General features: G+C 37.7%; 2 protein-coding genes across 2 annotated transcripts; one reads left to right on the forward strand and one right to left on the reverse strand.

Moving 5' to 3' along the window:
- The first annotated feature begins 1776 nt into the window (after positions 1 to 1776).
- On the forward strand, positions 1777 to 2359 carry LOC125600459. Its single transcript, XM_048773166.1, has 2 exons — positions 1777 to 2124; positions 2243 to 2359. Exons 1-2 carry the CDS (start codon positions 1777 to 1779, stop codon positions 2357 to 2359), a joined length of 465 nt encoding a protein of 154 aa, XP_048629123.1.
- Positions 2360 to 13948: 11589 nt separating this feature from the next.
- LOC106359674 (protein DMP4-like) lies at positions 13949 to 14758 on the reverse strand. Its single transcript, XM_013799332.3, has one exon. It carries the CDS (start codon positions 14654 to 14656, stop codon positions 14012 to 14014), a length of 645 nt encoding a protein of 214 aa, XP_013654786.2. The 5' UTR covers positions 14657 to 14758; the 3' UTR covers positions 13949 to 14011.

Below are 14758 nucleotides of genomic sequence, written 5' to 3' on the forward strand. Positions count from 1 at the left end.
TATTTAATATATGTGTCCATCATTTATTGTAGCCGTCTACTACTTCAACTAATAAAAATGATAGACTGAAACCTTTCGTTGGATTTACAATATATGGGCTAAGCTATAATTCAAATAACCATCATTTTCAAAAATAAAATATTTGAATCATTTATTAACGGCTAAAACTCCTCTATACACACGCTAAGATTTAATATATACATCCCCATGCTATATTGTAACGAACCAATTATCATATTATCATAGCATATCTCTTTGCTATATCATATTAGCTCTCCAATACGAATTAGTTGGACGTTCTCAAGCTCATCTCCAAACCTGTGTTACAAGATTAGTTCACTCTGTCACTGAACAAAATATAAAACAACTAACTATGATCTTTGCGTTAGTTCACATCTGATAAGTATATGAATATTTTTGTAAAATATTTAACAAGCCAAAAGGGAAAGCAAACCATGCTAAACTTTCTTATAACCGGTTTTGTAGAAACTATCCCTCATCGATTACAAGTTTCATTGCTACAACAAGTTTCCATATTTTCTGTAATGAAGTCCGATATATGACTAAAGTTTGAATTTAATCACACTTGTAAAAGCTTGGGGATGATTGTCTTATGAAAGTTTAATGGTATAGGCAACAACTTGTATAATAAGTTAATTTTATTACAAGATAATATATTTCATCAATCGTTACGAAATAGTTTAACAAGCTAAATAGGAAAGCAAACGATGCTAACCTTTCTTATAACCGGTTTTGTAAAAACAATCCCTCTTCGGTTACAAGAAAGTTTATCAATCAAAAACTAAACTTAAGCAACTAACTTTTTCTGTAACCGAGGACTACACCCAAAATATATTCTTTCTTAAACTTAAGTAAATGGTATATCCAACCAACCAGAACTTTACAATTCCATCATGTGAGGAAGAAGAAGTTTCCAATTAAAGACATGTATATATATTTACTCAAGGACAAACGGGTGGGCATTTCAGGAGTACTCAAGGGCTGCGGCAGGGTGATCCCCTCTCCCCATACTTATTTGTGCTCGCAATGGAGGTCTTCTCGGGCCTCTTACGATCCAGATACAGTTCGGGCTACATCAAATATCATCCAAAAACCGAAGACTTGGGCATATCTCATCTTATGTTTGTAGACGATGTCATGGTCTTCTTTGATGGTGGTTGCTCCTCTCTCCATGGTATTACAGAAACTCTCGATGATTTTGCTGGTTGGTCAGGACTCAATATGAACATAAATAAATTGTTTCATGCGGGATTGAGCGAAGTAGAAGCACATCAGCTTACTGCTTACGGTTTCTCACATGGTACGCTCCCGATATGTTACCTGGGCCTCCCACTTATGCACAGAAAGCTGAAAATAGCGGAGTACTCACCGCTGCTGGATAAGCTCAACAGCAGATTCAACCACTGGGCAACAAAATCCCTCTCTTTCGCTGGCCGGTGTCTCTTGATCAAGACAGTTATCACGGGAACTGTCATCTTCTGGACTTCTACTTTTCTTCTGCCAAAAGGTTGTATAAAGCATATTGAATCTCTATGCAAAGGTGGCTTGGAATATTGTATGTTTGCCAAAACAAGAAGGAGGTTTTGGCCTGAGGAACTTCAGAAGATGGAACCTAACCCTGCTATTACGGCTTGCTTGGCTTATGTTTTCAGGAAGTAACTCATTGTGGGTGGCTTGGCACAGACACCATAATTGCCCAACATCCTACAGTTTCTGGTCTCAAGGAGAAAACCCAAATCTCTCCTGGAATTGGCGATGCCTCCTTCTACTTCACGAGCTATTGCTAGGTTCCTAATAAGTGACGTCCATGATGGACGTAGCATGAGCTTCTGGTTCGACAACTGGAGCCCTTTAGGCCCTCTCATAAATGTCTTTGGCACGGATGGAAATCGGAGGTTGAGAGTCCGCTTAGAAGCTTCTGTTGCGGACGCTTGCACTGCGCATATATGGAGACTACCACATCCAAGATCGGATCAAGAGGTCTCTCTCCACGCTTTCCTCACTAACTTCCCTTTGCCAGCTATAGACAGAGGACCTGACGTGTTTGGGTGGTCTACTAATGGCGACATCAACCACTCATTCTCCTCAGGAAAGACTTGGGAAGTTCTAAGACATCGCGCCCCCCCCCCCCCCCCCCCCCCCAACCGTTTGCAAAGTTCATCTGGTCCAGCGGTGCAACGCCTAAGCATGCTTTCCACATATGGGTCACAAATATGAATAGGCTCCCAACCCGCTCTCGACTTGCGGCTTGGGGAATGCAGCTCCCATCAGTGTGCTGTATCTGCTCTTCTCAACCGGAAACAAGGGACCACTTGATGCTCTCTTGCCCCTTTGCTGAGGTCCTATGGTCGGAATCTCGTCGTAGATTCAGAGACACGGTTCCGGCTTTCACAAACTAGAATGAACTCGTGTTGTGGCTATCTTCTTCCTCGTCTGCGGCACCGTCACGCCTCCGTATGATTGTGGCTCAAGCTCTGATTTACAACATCTGGAAGCAGAGAAACAACATGTTACACAACCAAGCCTTAACACCTCCTCTGTCTACTTTCAGGGAGATAAATAGGCATACCATCAACACCATAAACGCTTGGAGAAAGCGCAAGCGCTTTTCAAACCTAATGGCTGGTTGGCTCATATGATCCACCTTCTCTTCTCACCACTCTATAGATTAGGGTGCTGATCTTTTGTATCGAAAAAAGTTGCTCTGTTTTTTTACCTTTCTTTTTGCCAGAGTCTCTTTTGAAAAGGTTTTTCCTACTTTGTAGACCAAATCTCTTATCTTAAATGAAATTAACATTCTTAGCAAAAAAAATATATATTTACTTAAATTTGAAGATTTTGCCTTTTGTTGGAACACGTAGGTCGTTCTCTCATCTTCTTAACAATAGGTGAGATTCCCCCTCCGCCGGAGCCACCACCGTCTCCACTAGGTTGGCTAATGGTGAAAGGTCCAGGAACAAAACCCAGTGAAGCTTTGCCGGTTTCCAGTCTGTATTTCCTTGGTTTACCTCTTTTCTTCTTCGCACGCTCACTTCCGTTACGGGCATGTTCATGTTCAAGCCACCGGCTGAGTTTTGTTGGTACTGCTGCAGTGGTGGTGGCTTTGAGCTCGTGGGATTATATACAGTGGTCCCGTCGGCGCCTGTTAAGGACAACTGCATGTTCTGAGAGTATGTAAAGTCAGAGAATGTGTGGCTGCGGATTGAGCTAAGTATTGGACGTCTTCGTTTACCGTAAGTTAAGAAAATCTAAACCAAATCTTTGCATAATCTTTCCGCATCTATGAATCTCTTTGGGTCCGATTGGTAAAGACTGTAGCTTTAAAATTTTTGCTGTAGAAAAAAAACTATAGACTTTTTGCTGTGCCTTTAGATTTTAGTGCTGTAGAATTTTATGGAAAGCGCTAAAAAATTGCTTTGGATATTTGGCTCTGCAGAGCACTTGTACAGCTGTAAGTTATTTCAAGAGCTGTGGTTTCAAAAAAAAATTTAAAGCTTGATTACTTTGAATTTGGTGCTGTAAAAATAAATAGGGCTATGGACAGCACCTACAGCAACTACCAATCACCCCTTCCGTCAGCCTAGAGTTGTACGTCACCTAGTTTCCGAAAGTCCATTAAATGCTTAATACGGGTACTTTCGTCTTTAAACATAAGCTTTCAATCTCATGCGCACTCAAGTTATACCGTTTTGACATTGCCCTAATTTTGCCAACTTCCATTGTTTTTAAGCAAATTATCTCTTCAATTAATAGTATTAGGCATAAATTTACCCAATAGTAATTCCGCCGAGCTAGAAAATGAAGCCGATCTCCGACTTCCGGTATACGTGTCAAGGGTTTCTCATTTTTTTGGGTTAAAAAGAAAATTGTAAATAAATAAGAATCTTGCATATCTCAGATATGAGTGAATGTAACATAAATCATGCCACTAGTAAGTAGTAACTTATATAAACAAGATTAAATCCAAAAAGAGGAATCTATTCACCATTCATAACTTCTACTACAAGCAGACACTACAAGAAAACAGCGACATACTGAAGGAAAAAATCGTCGGTATATCGTCGGAATAACGTTATTCCGACGACATACCGACGAAATAAGTCCTTGGAAATAACTCCTCGGAAATTTTTTTTTCCTCGGAAATTTCCGACGGAATTCCTCGGAAACAAATTTCCGAGGAACCTCCGAGGACTACCAGTTCGTCGGAAATCTCCTCGGAATATACCGATGGATTTTCCGATGGTCCAATCCTCGGAAGTTCCGACGAAACGTTCCTCGAAACAGTCATCGGGAATTTCCGAGGAACTGAGCCCTCGGAAAATTCCGAGGAAGGATTCCCTCGGAATATTCCGAGGAATGAGTCCCTCGGTATATTCCGAGGAACATGTCCCTCGGTATATTCCGAGAGTTCATTTCCTCGGAATTTAAAAAAAAATTAATTTTTTTTTAAAAATAAAATTTTTGAAATTTAAATTCGAAAATATAAAATTAAAATTAAAATTGAAAACATATTAGATAATATTCAAAGTTGTACAAATAAAAATAAAACATTCCGAGTTTTTGAAAAAAAAAAAACTACGGGTCTGGCACGTCTGGGAACACCTCGTTCGGGTACATCCTCTGCATCATCTCCATCATTTGCTGGTTCAGCCTCCTCTGTGCCTCATAGCCCGCCTGTTGAGCCGCCATCTGGGTCTTCAACAAAGATATGCGATCATCCTTGTCCTTCAACTGAACCGTAAGGACTTCTGGATCAACAAAGGGCGGTGGTGCAGAAGAAGGAGGAACCGACCGGGTGCGACGACCCAAACCGACCAAACGTCCCTTCTTCTTTGGAACCGACTGAAATAGAAAATAACCAAATTTAAATCAAGAAATAAATGAATTGAACTTTAAAAAAAAAGAACTTACGGATTCCACGATTTCGTTGATTCGAAACCGGGACAAGTTGGTCGAAGCTGTCGAAGCGTCATCCTCGGTTTGAAGCTGAGACACTTCGTCTTGCACCTGAGTTTGGACCAGGGTGACCACTTCCCTCACAAGACCGTCATCAATCTGGCCGGTCTTCTTGTTGGTATACGCCCTCTTCATTAGGGCGATATCATCAACCGGCTCGCCTTCATTTTCTTCCGCCTTGAAAAAAACATAAATTAAACAAACATTAGAAATTAGAAAAAATGCAAAAAAAATAAAATTTCAAAACTTAAATAATTGAAGAAAAAGCAGCTGAACTTACCATGCGATCCCCCAGAGTGGCAATAGATTGAGCACCCAAGTTATGCCTGAAGATGCCCTTCCCTTTACGGTCGCTCCTGCGGTTGGTGGAGTTGGTGGAAGAAGTTTCTTTCGTCTCTTCCTTATCCCAATGCGCACACAACTCCGCCCAGACCATGTGGTTTATCGACTTTGGGACCTGTTAATAAAAAAAAATAGTTTAATAAATTAAAAAATAGTTTAATGAATTAAAAAATTGTTTAATAAATTAAAAAAAACCTTGTTGATCTCCCACTTCTTCTTCCACTCGTGGATCTGCTTCCCATAGTTGTCCATAACTTTATGTACGAAGTGGTGATAGATAAAGAGCGTCTCATCGGAATTCCAGTTGAATTCTTGCTGAAAAAAAAAACAGAATTAGTAGAAAATTTATATTAAAGATTAAAAATATAAGTAAAAAAAAGAATAGTTACCGCAAACTGACGAAACCACAGATGCTGCTTCTCGGAAGGGAAGTCAGTGAAGGTAGGATGTCCCTTGTCGAGGGTCGAGTACATCATACGGTTGATCCATGCGCTGATCCCGTTTCCGGATCAGTTGAACCTAATAAAAAGAACAAACGGTTAATAATGAATCAAATTTTAATGAAAAAAAAAATTATGTTTAATTACCATGTTTGACCCCGTCCATGTGGATACGGAGTGAGATAGGGAAGATGGTCACGACCGGGCTGTCGAACCAACTCCGCAACACTCATCACTCCCGGAGGACCAGGAGCGGATGCTGCAGCGAGAGGAGCAGGAGCGGGTGCAACAGAGGGAGATGTATGGTAGGAGCTGTGGGGCGAAGGGGAATCCTGAGACTGGGTCCCCGTACCACCACGACCACGACGCTGTCGAGGCCGGGTCTGATAATCATGAGACCCGTAAATTAAAAAAAAAATATTTAATAAATATAGAAATATATAAATTAATTTTTTTTTTTAAACAAAATCCCAAATAATAGTTTTTAATCACAAAAAAAGTTTAATAGATATTAAAAATGTTTAATAAATATATAAAAATAGTTCTAATAAACAAAAAATAGTTTTAATAAATAAAAAATAGTTTAATAATTACAAAAAAATAGTTTTAATAATATTAAAAATGTTTAATAAATATAGAAATTTATATAATATAAATATATATATATATTTTTTTTAAAAAAAATCCCAAATAATAGTTTTTAATCACAAAAAAAGTTTTATAGACATTAAAAATGTTTTGTAAAATCCAAACAATCGAATTTATATACAAAAAACGTTTTGTAAATTCCAAAAAATCGAATTTATATACAAAAATTGTTTTGTAAAATACAAAAATCGAATTTATACACAAAAATCGAATTTATATACAAAAATCGATTTTATAAATACAAAAAAATTACAAAATTTATAAAAAAATTCTAAATCAATTCAACAAAACAAATTATTCAACCAAATCACAATTCTAAACCTATTATACAACCAAATCACAATCCTAACCAATCACCCTAACAAAAATCTATCAAATCTACACAAAAACCTAACAAATAGAACCTAAGAGAGTGGGATAGGATCCTTACATGATTTGTGTAAGAGAAGGGGGAGATCGCCGGAGATATCGTCGGAGAGAAGGGGGAGATCGCCGGAGAGGAGGGAGAGGAGCCGCAGAGGAAGAAGAGAGAAATGGGGAAGAAGAAGCGGCTCGCGGTTATAAAACCTATGGTCCGACGGATAGTTTCCATCGGAATTTCCTCGGAATTCCAATTTCAATTTTCGCGAAATATTTGCCCGGTTAAATGAAAATATTCCGAGGACATTCCGACGGATACTTAAATATCCGTCGGAATTCCCTCAGAATATTCCGAGGAAATACCGAGGAACTAGTGTTTGGGGTTTCAAAACATCGATTTTTTTGCCGTATTTCATTTCTTATACAATTGTAATGCATACCATTGAGGTTTCTTTGTATAGATGATCATAAACCATGATATAACAAAATTTCAAAATGAATTGTAAGTATTCCTTTTACCGTTCATTAAAGTGTATAAGTGTTTCTCTTATGTTGTGAGGATTTAGTTCATACAATCGGAAAAGTGTTTATTATAGGGTAAGGAACAAATTTTTGACTTCATAATCAGTCTACGACACTTAATAAGGGTTATATAAGTGTTATTCAAACCGCAAAACGTTGTTTTCAGTTTAAAACCCTACTTCCTCAGAATTTCCTCGGAATATACCGAGGGAATTCCGAGGAAACCCTTATCTTCCTCGGAATTCCGTCGGAATATTCTGAGGAAATTCCGAAGAAATAGACTCTATAATCAAATCCCTAAATCGACAAGGTCTATTCCGAGGAAATACCGAGGGAAACCTAACTTCCGTCGGTATTTCCTCGGTATTTATATAAAATAAAAAAAATACTAGTCTATTCCGAGGAAAACCTATCTTCCCTCGGAATTTACTCGGTATTTCTATTAAAAAAAAAAAGTCGATGCTAGTCTGTTTCCGAGTCATCATCACCAGATGAATCTGAATCTGGATCTTGGTGAAACTCTCCAATCACTGGTTCATCCTCTACGTGAACGACAGCTTCCTCTCCGAAGTCGGTTAAATCGACTACAAGGCCAACTCCAGCTAAATCTTCTGTTGCACTTAAGTTGCCGGATGTGCTTGTTTGTAGTGGGTCTTCCAGCTCAGAACTTCCCTGAACTCGGCCTCTCGGGTTGAGTCTTGTAACAGTAACCCATGGATCATCTCTGTTCCTTACCCGAGGGTACTTGATATAACAAACCTGTATCATTAAAAAAATTATTAGTAAAATTATAAATTAATACACATGATGATGAATCATTCTGAATAATTAAAATTTAATTACCTGATCGGCCTGAGAAGCAAGAATGAAAGGATCATAATATTGCAGCTTTCGCCTCGAATTTACAGATGTAACACCAAATGCATCTGTTCTCACACCTCGATCTAGAATGTTGTCGTGCCAATCACAATAGAAAACAGTACAGCGCAATCCAACCATGCCCAGATACTTGATTTCCAAAATCTCATGTATCTGTCCGTAGTATACATCATCTCCTGATGCAGAACAAACGCCAGCATCATAAGTCGTACTCGAACGTCTCCTCTTCTGAGTTGTGAATGCATATCCTCGAGTACAAAATCTCGGATATGACTTCACAACAAAGTTTGGTCCAACGACCATCTCGCGTATCCAATCGTCAAATATTTCACCTCTGGCCAAACCAACAGACACCTATTAATAGCACATATATATGTTATATCAATAAATGTGAATTATTGTAAATATGTGATAAATGATATTTTAATTTGTTTAAAGCACTCACATAAATAAACATCCATCTAGCAAATTCTCTCTGCTTCATTTCTTCTAGTTCGTCCTCTGTAGCGTATCTATATTTGAACCGCTTTTCTGCCATGAAAATCCTGTACATATGATGACAATAATGTAATTAATTAAGATTTAAATTTCAACTTGTTAAAATAAAAATTTGTAAGCTAATTTATTTACCTCTCATATTGAAGAACATCTTCGCAGTTGGTGAGCAAATATGTTTGCAAATGACTGCGCTCCTGCTCAGTAAGTCGACGGTCCATTGGTTTTCCGCTAAGTCGCCCAACGTCTGTGAAAATGTCTGGAACCGTAACATGATATGTTGCCCGTTCGCCTCTATCATCATGCCGAGCAGGTCTTCTGTTTTTTTTCTGAACTTCTGCTGGAAAGTAGTACTCGTCAAAGTTTGAAGTTTCTTCATTGATCATCTGTGCGACTATAGAACCTTCCACCCTACTTAAATTTTTCACCATCTTCTTCAAATGGAACATATACCGCTCATACAGATACATCCATCTATACTGCACAGGACCACCAAGTTCCAATTCTCTTGCCAGGTGAATAACAAGATGCTCCATAACATCAAAAAATGAGGGAGGAAATATCTTCTCAAGGTTGCACTGAATCACGGCTATGTTAGTCTTCAAATTTTCAATACCTTCAAGAGTCACTGATCTCGTGCATAAATCGCGGAAGAAACCACTTATCCCTGCAATTGCTTCATGAACATTTCGTGGTAATAGTTCCTTGAAGGCAAACGGAAGGAGGCGCTGCATCATTACATGGCAATCGTGGCTTTTCAAGCCAGTAAACTTTCCTTCCTTTCTGTCGATACAGTTACGCAAATTAGATGCGTAACCGTCTGGAAATTCCACATCGTTTGAAATCCAATCAAAGAACGCATCTTTTCCCTCTGCATCAAGTCGGTATATGGGAAAAGGAGCCCTACCATTCTCATCAACATGAAGTTCTGAACGAGCACATATATCGACTAAATCCAGTCTTGACTTCAAATTATCCTTTGTTTTACCTTGAACATTAAGGATCGTGTTCATGAGATTGTCAAAAAAGTTCTTCTCAATATGCATGACATCTAAATTATGCCTTAGCAGATGATCCTCCCAGTATGGCAGATCCCAGAAAATACTTTTTTGTGCCAGTTATGTAGGTCTCCAACAGCATCTACCGGAAAACGCTCATGTCCACCGACGTCTGGCGTCCTTTCTGCACCAAAATCTCTTAGTTGTGTCTTCAATTCTTTCCCAAAAATTTCAGGAGGTGGACTGTCAAACACCCTCTTGTTCTTCGTAAACAAATTCCTACTCCTACGATATGGATGATCAGGTGGTAGGAATCTCCTGTGACAGTCAAACCAACACGTTTTCCTTCCGTGTTTTAGTTGGAAAGCATCAGTGTTATCTTGACAATATGGACATGATAGCCTTCCATGCGTTGTCCATCCAGATAACATACCATATGCTGGAAAATCACTTATTGTCCACATTAGTACTGCCCGCATTTGAAAGTTTTCTTTACACGAAACATCGTATGTTTCAGCACCTTGAGCCCATAGTTGTTGCAACTCATATATTAGTGGCTGAAGAAACACATCAAGTGATCTCTTAGGATGCTCTGGTCCGGGAACGAGAATCGAGAGAAACAAAAACTCTCGTCGCAAGCACAAGTTTGGGGGTAGGTTGTATGGTGTAAGAATGACTGGCCATAGAGAATACTGTCTTCCACTCTTGCCAAACGGGCTGAAACCATCAGTACATAATCCAAGGTAGACATTTCTTCTCTCATACGCAAAGTCGGGATACTTTGATTGGAAATGCTTCCACGCTTTTGCATCTGAAGGATGTCTGATCTCACCATCTGTTGAGTGCTCCGCATGCCATCTCATTGGTTGCGCTGTGCGTTCAGACAGATACAACCTCTGCAACCTTTCTGTCAAAGGTAAATACCACATCCTTTTATATGGCACTGGAACTCTTCCACTCGTATCTTTATAACGAGGCGTTCCACAAAATTTGCATGTAACCCGCTGTTCATCCGCCCTCCAATAAATCATGCAGTTGTCGCTGCATACATCTATTACCTGATACGATAAACCAAGACCAGCTACGAGTTTCTGAACCTCGTAGTATGAACCAAGAGCTACATTATCCTCGGGTAGAATACCTTTTACAAAATCAGCAATCGCATCCACACAGTCTTCAGCCAAATTATAATCTGTTTTAATGCCCATCAATCTTGTAGCAGATGATAAAGCTGAATGACCATCTCTGCAACCTTCGTACAATGGTTGCTTTCCAGCATCCAACATATCATAAAATCTCCTAGCTTGTGCATTGGGTAAATCTTCCCCTCTAAAATGATCATTTACCATCTGCTCAGTACCTACACCATAATCTACATCCGTTCTAATTGGTTCTTCTAATCTAACCGCTGGCTGAGGTTCGCTAGTACTACCATGTTCATAATCAGTTTCCCCATGATGATACCAAATTTTGTAACTTCGTGTAAACCCACTCAAATATAGATGAGTCCAAACATCCCACTCTTTAATAACCTTTCTATTTTTACAATTAGAGCAAGGACATTTTAACATACTTGTTTTTGCTTCCGGTTGTCGGTGAACTAACCCCATGAATTCGGTTATACCTCGTTGGTATTCTTCCGTAAGCAATCTCGTGTTCGGATCCAAATGAGGTCGATCGATCCAAGAACGAAAATAATTTGAAGAAGACATGTTTTTTATGAATCAAATTCGTGTGTAAAGAAAGTAGGAGGGAGGATGAAGATATGGAGTGAATGAAGAGGAAGAGAGGTGCTTGTATTTATAGTTGAAATCCTGCCGACAGACCGAGGAAATTCCGACGGAATTCCGACGCCCACGGCTAGTTCGTCGGAATTTCCTCGGAATTATTAAAATACCCCAACGGCTATAATATATCCTCGGAATTCATCGGTTTTTTCCGAGGAACACATTTTTCCTCGATATTCCATAAGAATATTCCGACGGATTTATATTTCCTTGGAATTCCGTCGGTATATTCCGAGGAAATTCCGAAGAACCCAAATTTTGTGTTTCCTCGGAATATCCTCGGAAATTCCTCGGGATATTCTGAGGATATCATTTTCCGTCGGAATGTCCGTCAAAATACCGCTGTTTTCTTGTAGTGAGACTACTAGACTTATGGTTTATACTTTCAATGTTATACTCAATTACTCATGATATTAGAAATTTATAAAATACTATTTTTAATATTTTTGACTGTCTTGCTTCTTGTTTCCATAGGATCACAAAGAATTCGATCTTATTTGACTCTAATAAATAAGAACTCTATAAATTAGTAATACTGATATTTTATTTGTTTACAAAAATCATTTTAGATATATATATTTTTAGATTTTTTAAATAAGAAAATAGTTCATTTTAGAGTGTATATTAATTAAACTTTGTAAAATAAATTTTATATTATTTTATTATTTAATATACTGTATATAAGAATACTTTGAAGTGTTACAAAAAATAGAGATATAATTCATTGTGAATACAAAACAAACAACACAATGTTTTGTTTATACTTACAACATGTCTATAAATTATTAATTTATAGTGTCTATAAATTATTAACTTATAATTTAATAGGTCGATATATTTACATAGACTCTCTTTAAAAATATTATTTGATTATTTATTGGTTTATGTCATATCCTCCGTTCATTTCAGAACCGATGCATTTTCTTTCTTTTTTATGTTTTTGTAATTATTTTGGGCATTTGTAATTTATCTGCTTTTTAATTATTTTGGGCCTTCTGTAATTTTCTATTTGGTTTTATGTTTTTCTTTTATGCACCTTTAAAAACAAAAATATTTAATAAAAAAACTTTTTATAAAAAACCAATAAAATTTATTAGTTTACCGTATTTATTAATTCATCGGATATTTGTGTATAGAATTTCTACAATAGTTTGATATTGGAATGAATTAATAACTAAAATTACGTGATACTTACCATATTTTCAATTAAAGTTTGGCTACAGTTAATATAATCTTTTTACACTTCTATAATTATTTTCTTTTCATTCAATTTCTATAGAAAGAATAAAATATTTTTTTCAACTTCAAACAAATTTATCATTTGATCCCTAAAAGAAGCAAACATATCTTTAAAGATAAAATTTAAGAAACTAAATTAAAATTTGCAAAAGATTTATTTTATGTGTTGAATACGGCCCCGATTACTATCATGGTCCAGGAGTCGACTCGGCCCACAGCTCTAAGAAACCCAGAAAAGAAATGTGGCCCATTACAAACCCGGTCGCGTCACGATAGCCGACCTACCAAACCTTCAAGACAATCTGATACACGCAATCGAGTGTCAGAAAGGAGAAGAGCCACATTCCCGACGATGGCGCTGAACGTAGGTATCAACTGCTCCGCTGATCACTGTTCCAAGTCAGACAGTAATGAGGAAGTCGAGCAGTTTCCACGCAAGGAAGCGCCTATAAAAGAAGAGGAAGCCAGGTGAAAAAAAACACACAGAAAAAGAGAGAGAGATGGAGAGAGAAATAGCTTTAACGACGAGTTAGTCTTTACAACGACGAGTTCATTATCCTTTGTATCTCCTTTCGGTTTTAGCTTACACTTCATATTAACGAAATCTTTGGCACCTAAATCTCTTAGATTACTTGATTAGAAACGTTCTAAGGTCCCTGTTATCGGATTTAGGAATCAACATTATGCGGATAAGAAAATCAATTATATAACTCGCGATGTGTTTGTTTAATATATTTTTTGTGAAATAAAGAAAAATTTATATGACATTTTTTACCTCAAAAATTTTCAGGTTAAAGCAAAATAATAAGCGAACCATTCTAAACCGAGAAAAGCAATTATCGATTGAATATAAGGTAAGGTATAAGTAAACTTAAAATACAACTAATGACACCAATTCGAGCCCGTTCAAAGTGGTAGAGGCTCACTTGAGTAACAACTCCCACCAGGGTTCGATACCATATTGGTACCAAGTTCCGAGCAACAAGTCTCGTGATCCTTCTCAGTATGATCTGGTGATTCTGCGCCGGAGTTAACTCTGTGCGGCTTCTTCTTTCTCGTATGGAAAGATTTATTCCCAGAACTTTCTGGTGACCTTGTCTCAACCATTGTTGAGGCCCCAAATGAGGTAATCTAAATTACCTCTTTTTTATTTTATTTTGTTCAGTTATGCATATTCAAAATCAATAAATGTTATTTGTAGCATAAATTATTTCTAAATAGCTTGAGTACATCTCTGTTAGAACTTAGAAGCGTCCTTGTAATGTAAAGAGATCATTAAAGAAAGAATCAAACAAATTACAAATAAATAAACACGTTGCTGTTATCATTTATTACCAGGAACTGGAAAACCAATACCATTGCGTGTTGTAGGAAATGTTGCAAACAACATACTACAAAACACCCCAACGCCTACCGGCAACGCCGTGAGAACCTCCAACTCTTCCGCTGACGGTGCCGGATAAAAACAATTCACCGTATTCCGATCGAATACAACCACTGCACCAAACACCAATAACGACATGAATGCATGAGCAAAATCTATAAACCTTAGTTTATAGTTTTTAGCTAACTCTTGAGGAAGCGTTGCGGATCCATCAATGATCCAAAACCCATGGATTGTTGCAAATCCGTAGCAAATTGTACCGTTTTTGTCTTTGTAAGAATCTGTGAAGCTAAGTATGAAGCAAGAGAATCCACATATCGCCACTAGGCTTGATGTCATGATCTTGCAAGCTAAATCGCATTGACCACCGTTTGAAAAAATTGGAGATAAGAGCTGAAACGCGAGAACTGTTCCTGTTGGTAAGAGATTAGCTAAATGGGCTGTGGTTTGAAATGTTTGTCCTATTGCCTTTTGTATCCATGTTGTTCTTTCTACATCGGGAAAGTCTTTGTTTTCTTCTAGAAGTGGCGTTTCGATATCTTCTTTAGTACTTAGTTGATGATCTTCAACAACTTTGATCTCCATATCTTCAAAACTTTTTGCTTTTCTAATTCTCTATGTTTTTCTTTGTCCTTGGGAAATGATTTTCGGATGGAAAAAGGAATAATGATGAAATTTAAGTTCGTA

Source organism: Brassica napus, unplaced genomic scaffold (assembly GCF_020379485.1).
Source record: "Brassica napus cultivar Da-Ae unplaced genomic scaffold, Da-Ae ScsIHWf_2276;HRSCAF=2934, whole genome shotgun sequence".
Taxonomy (NCBI): Eukaryota; Viridiplantae; Streptophyta; class Magnoliopsida; order Brassicales; family Brassicaceae; genus Brassica; species Brassica napus.

Excerpts from the sequence above, each read along its gene's own strand:
- LOC125600459 (XM_048773166.1), top strand. The coding sequence starts at position 1,777 with ATGCCTCCTTCTACTTCACGAGCTATTGCTAGGTTCCTAATAAGTGAC. Across the intron at positions 2,125-2,242 it reads CCTCAGGAAAGACTTGGGAA|GCTCCCAACCCGCTCTCGAC; the intron begins GTTCTAAGACAT and ends AAATATGAATAG.
- LOC106359674 (XM_013799332.3), bottom strand. The coding sequence starts at position 14,656 with ATGGAGATCAAAGTTGTTGAAGATCATCAACTAAGTACTAAAGAAGAT.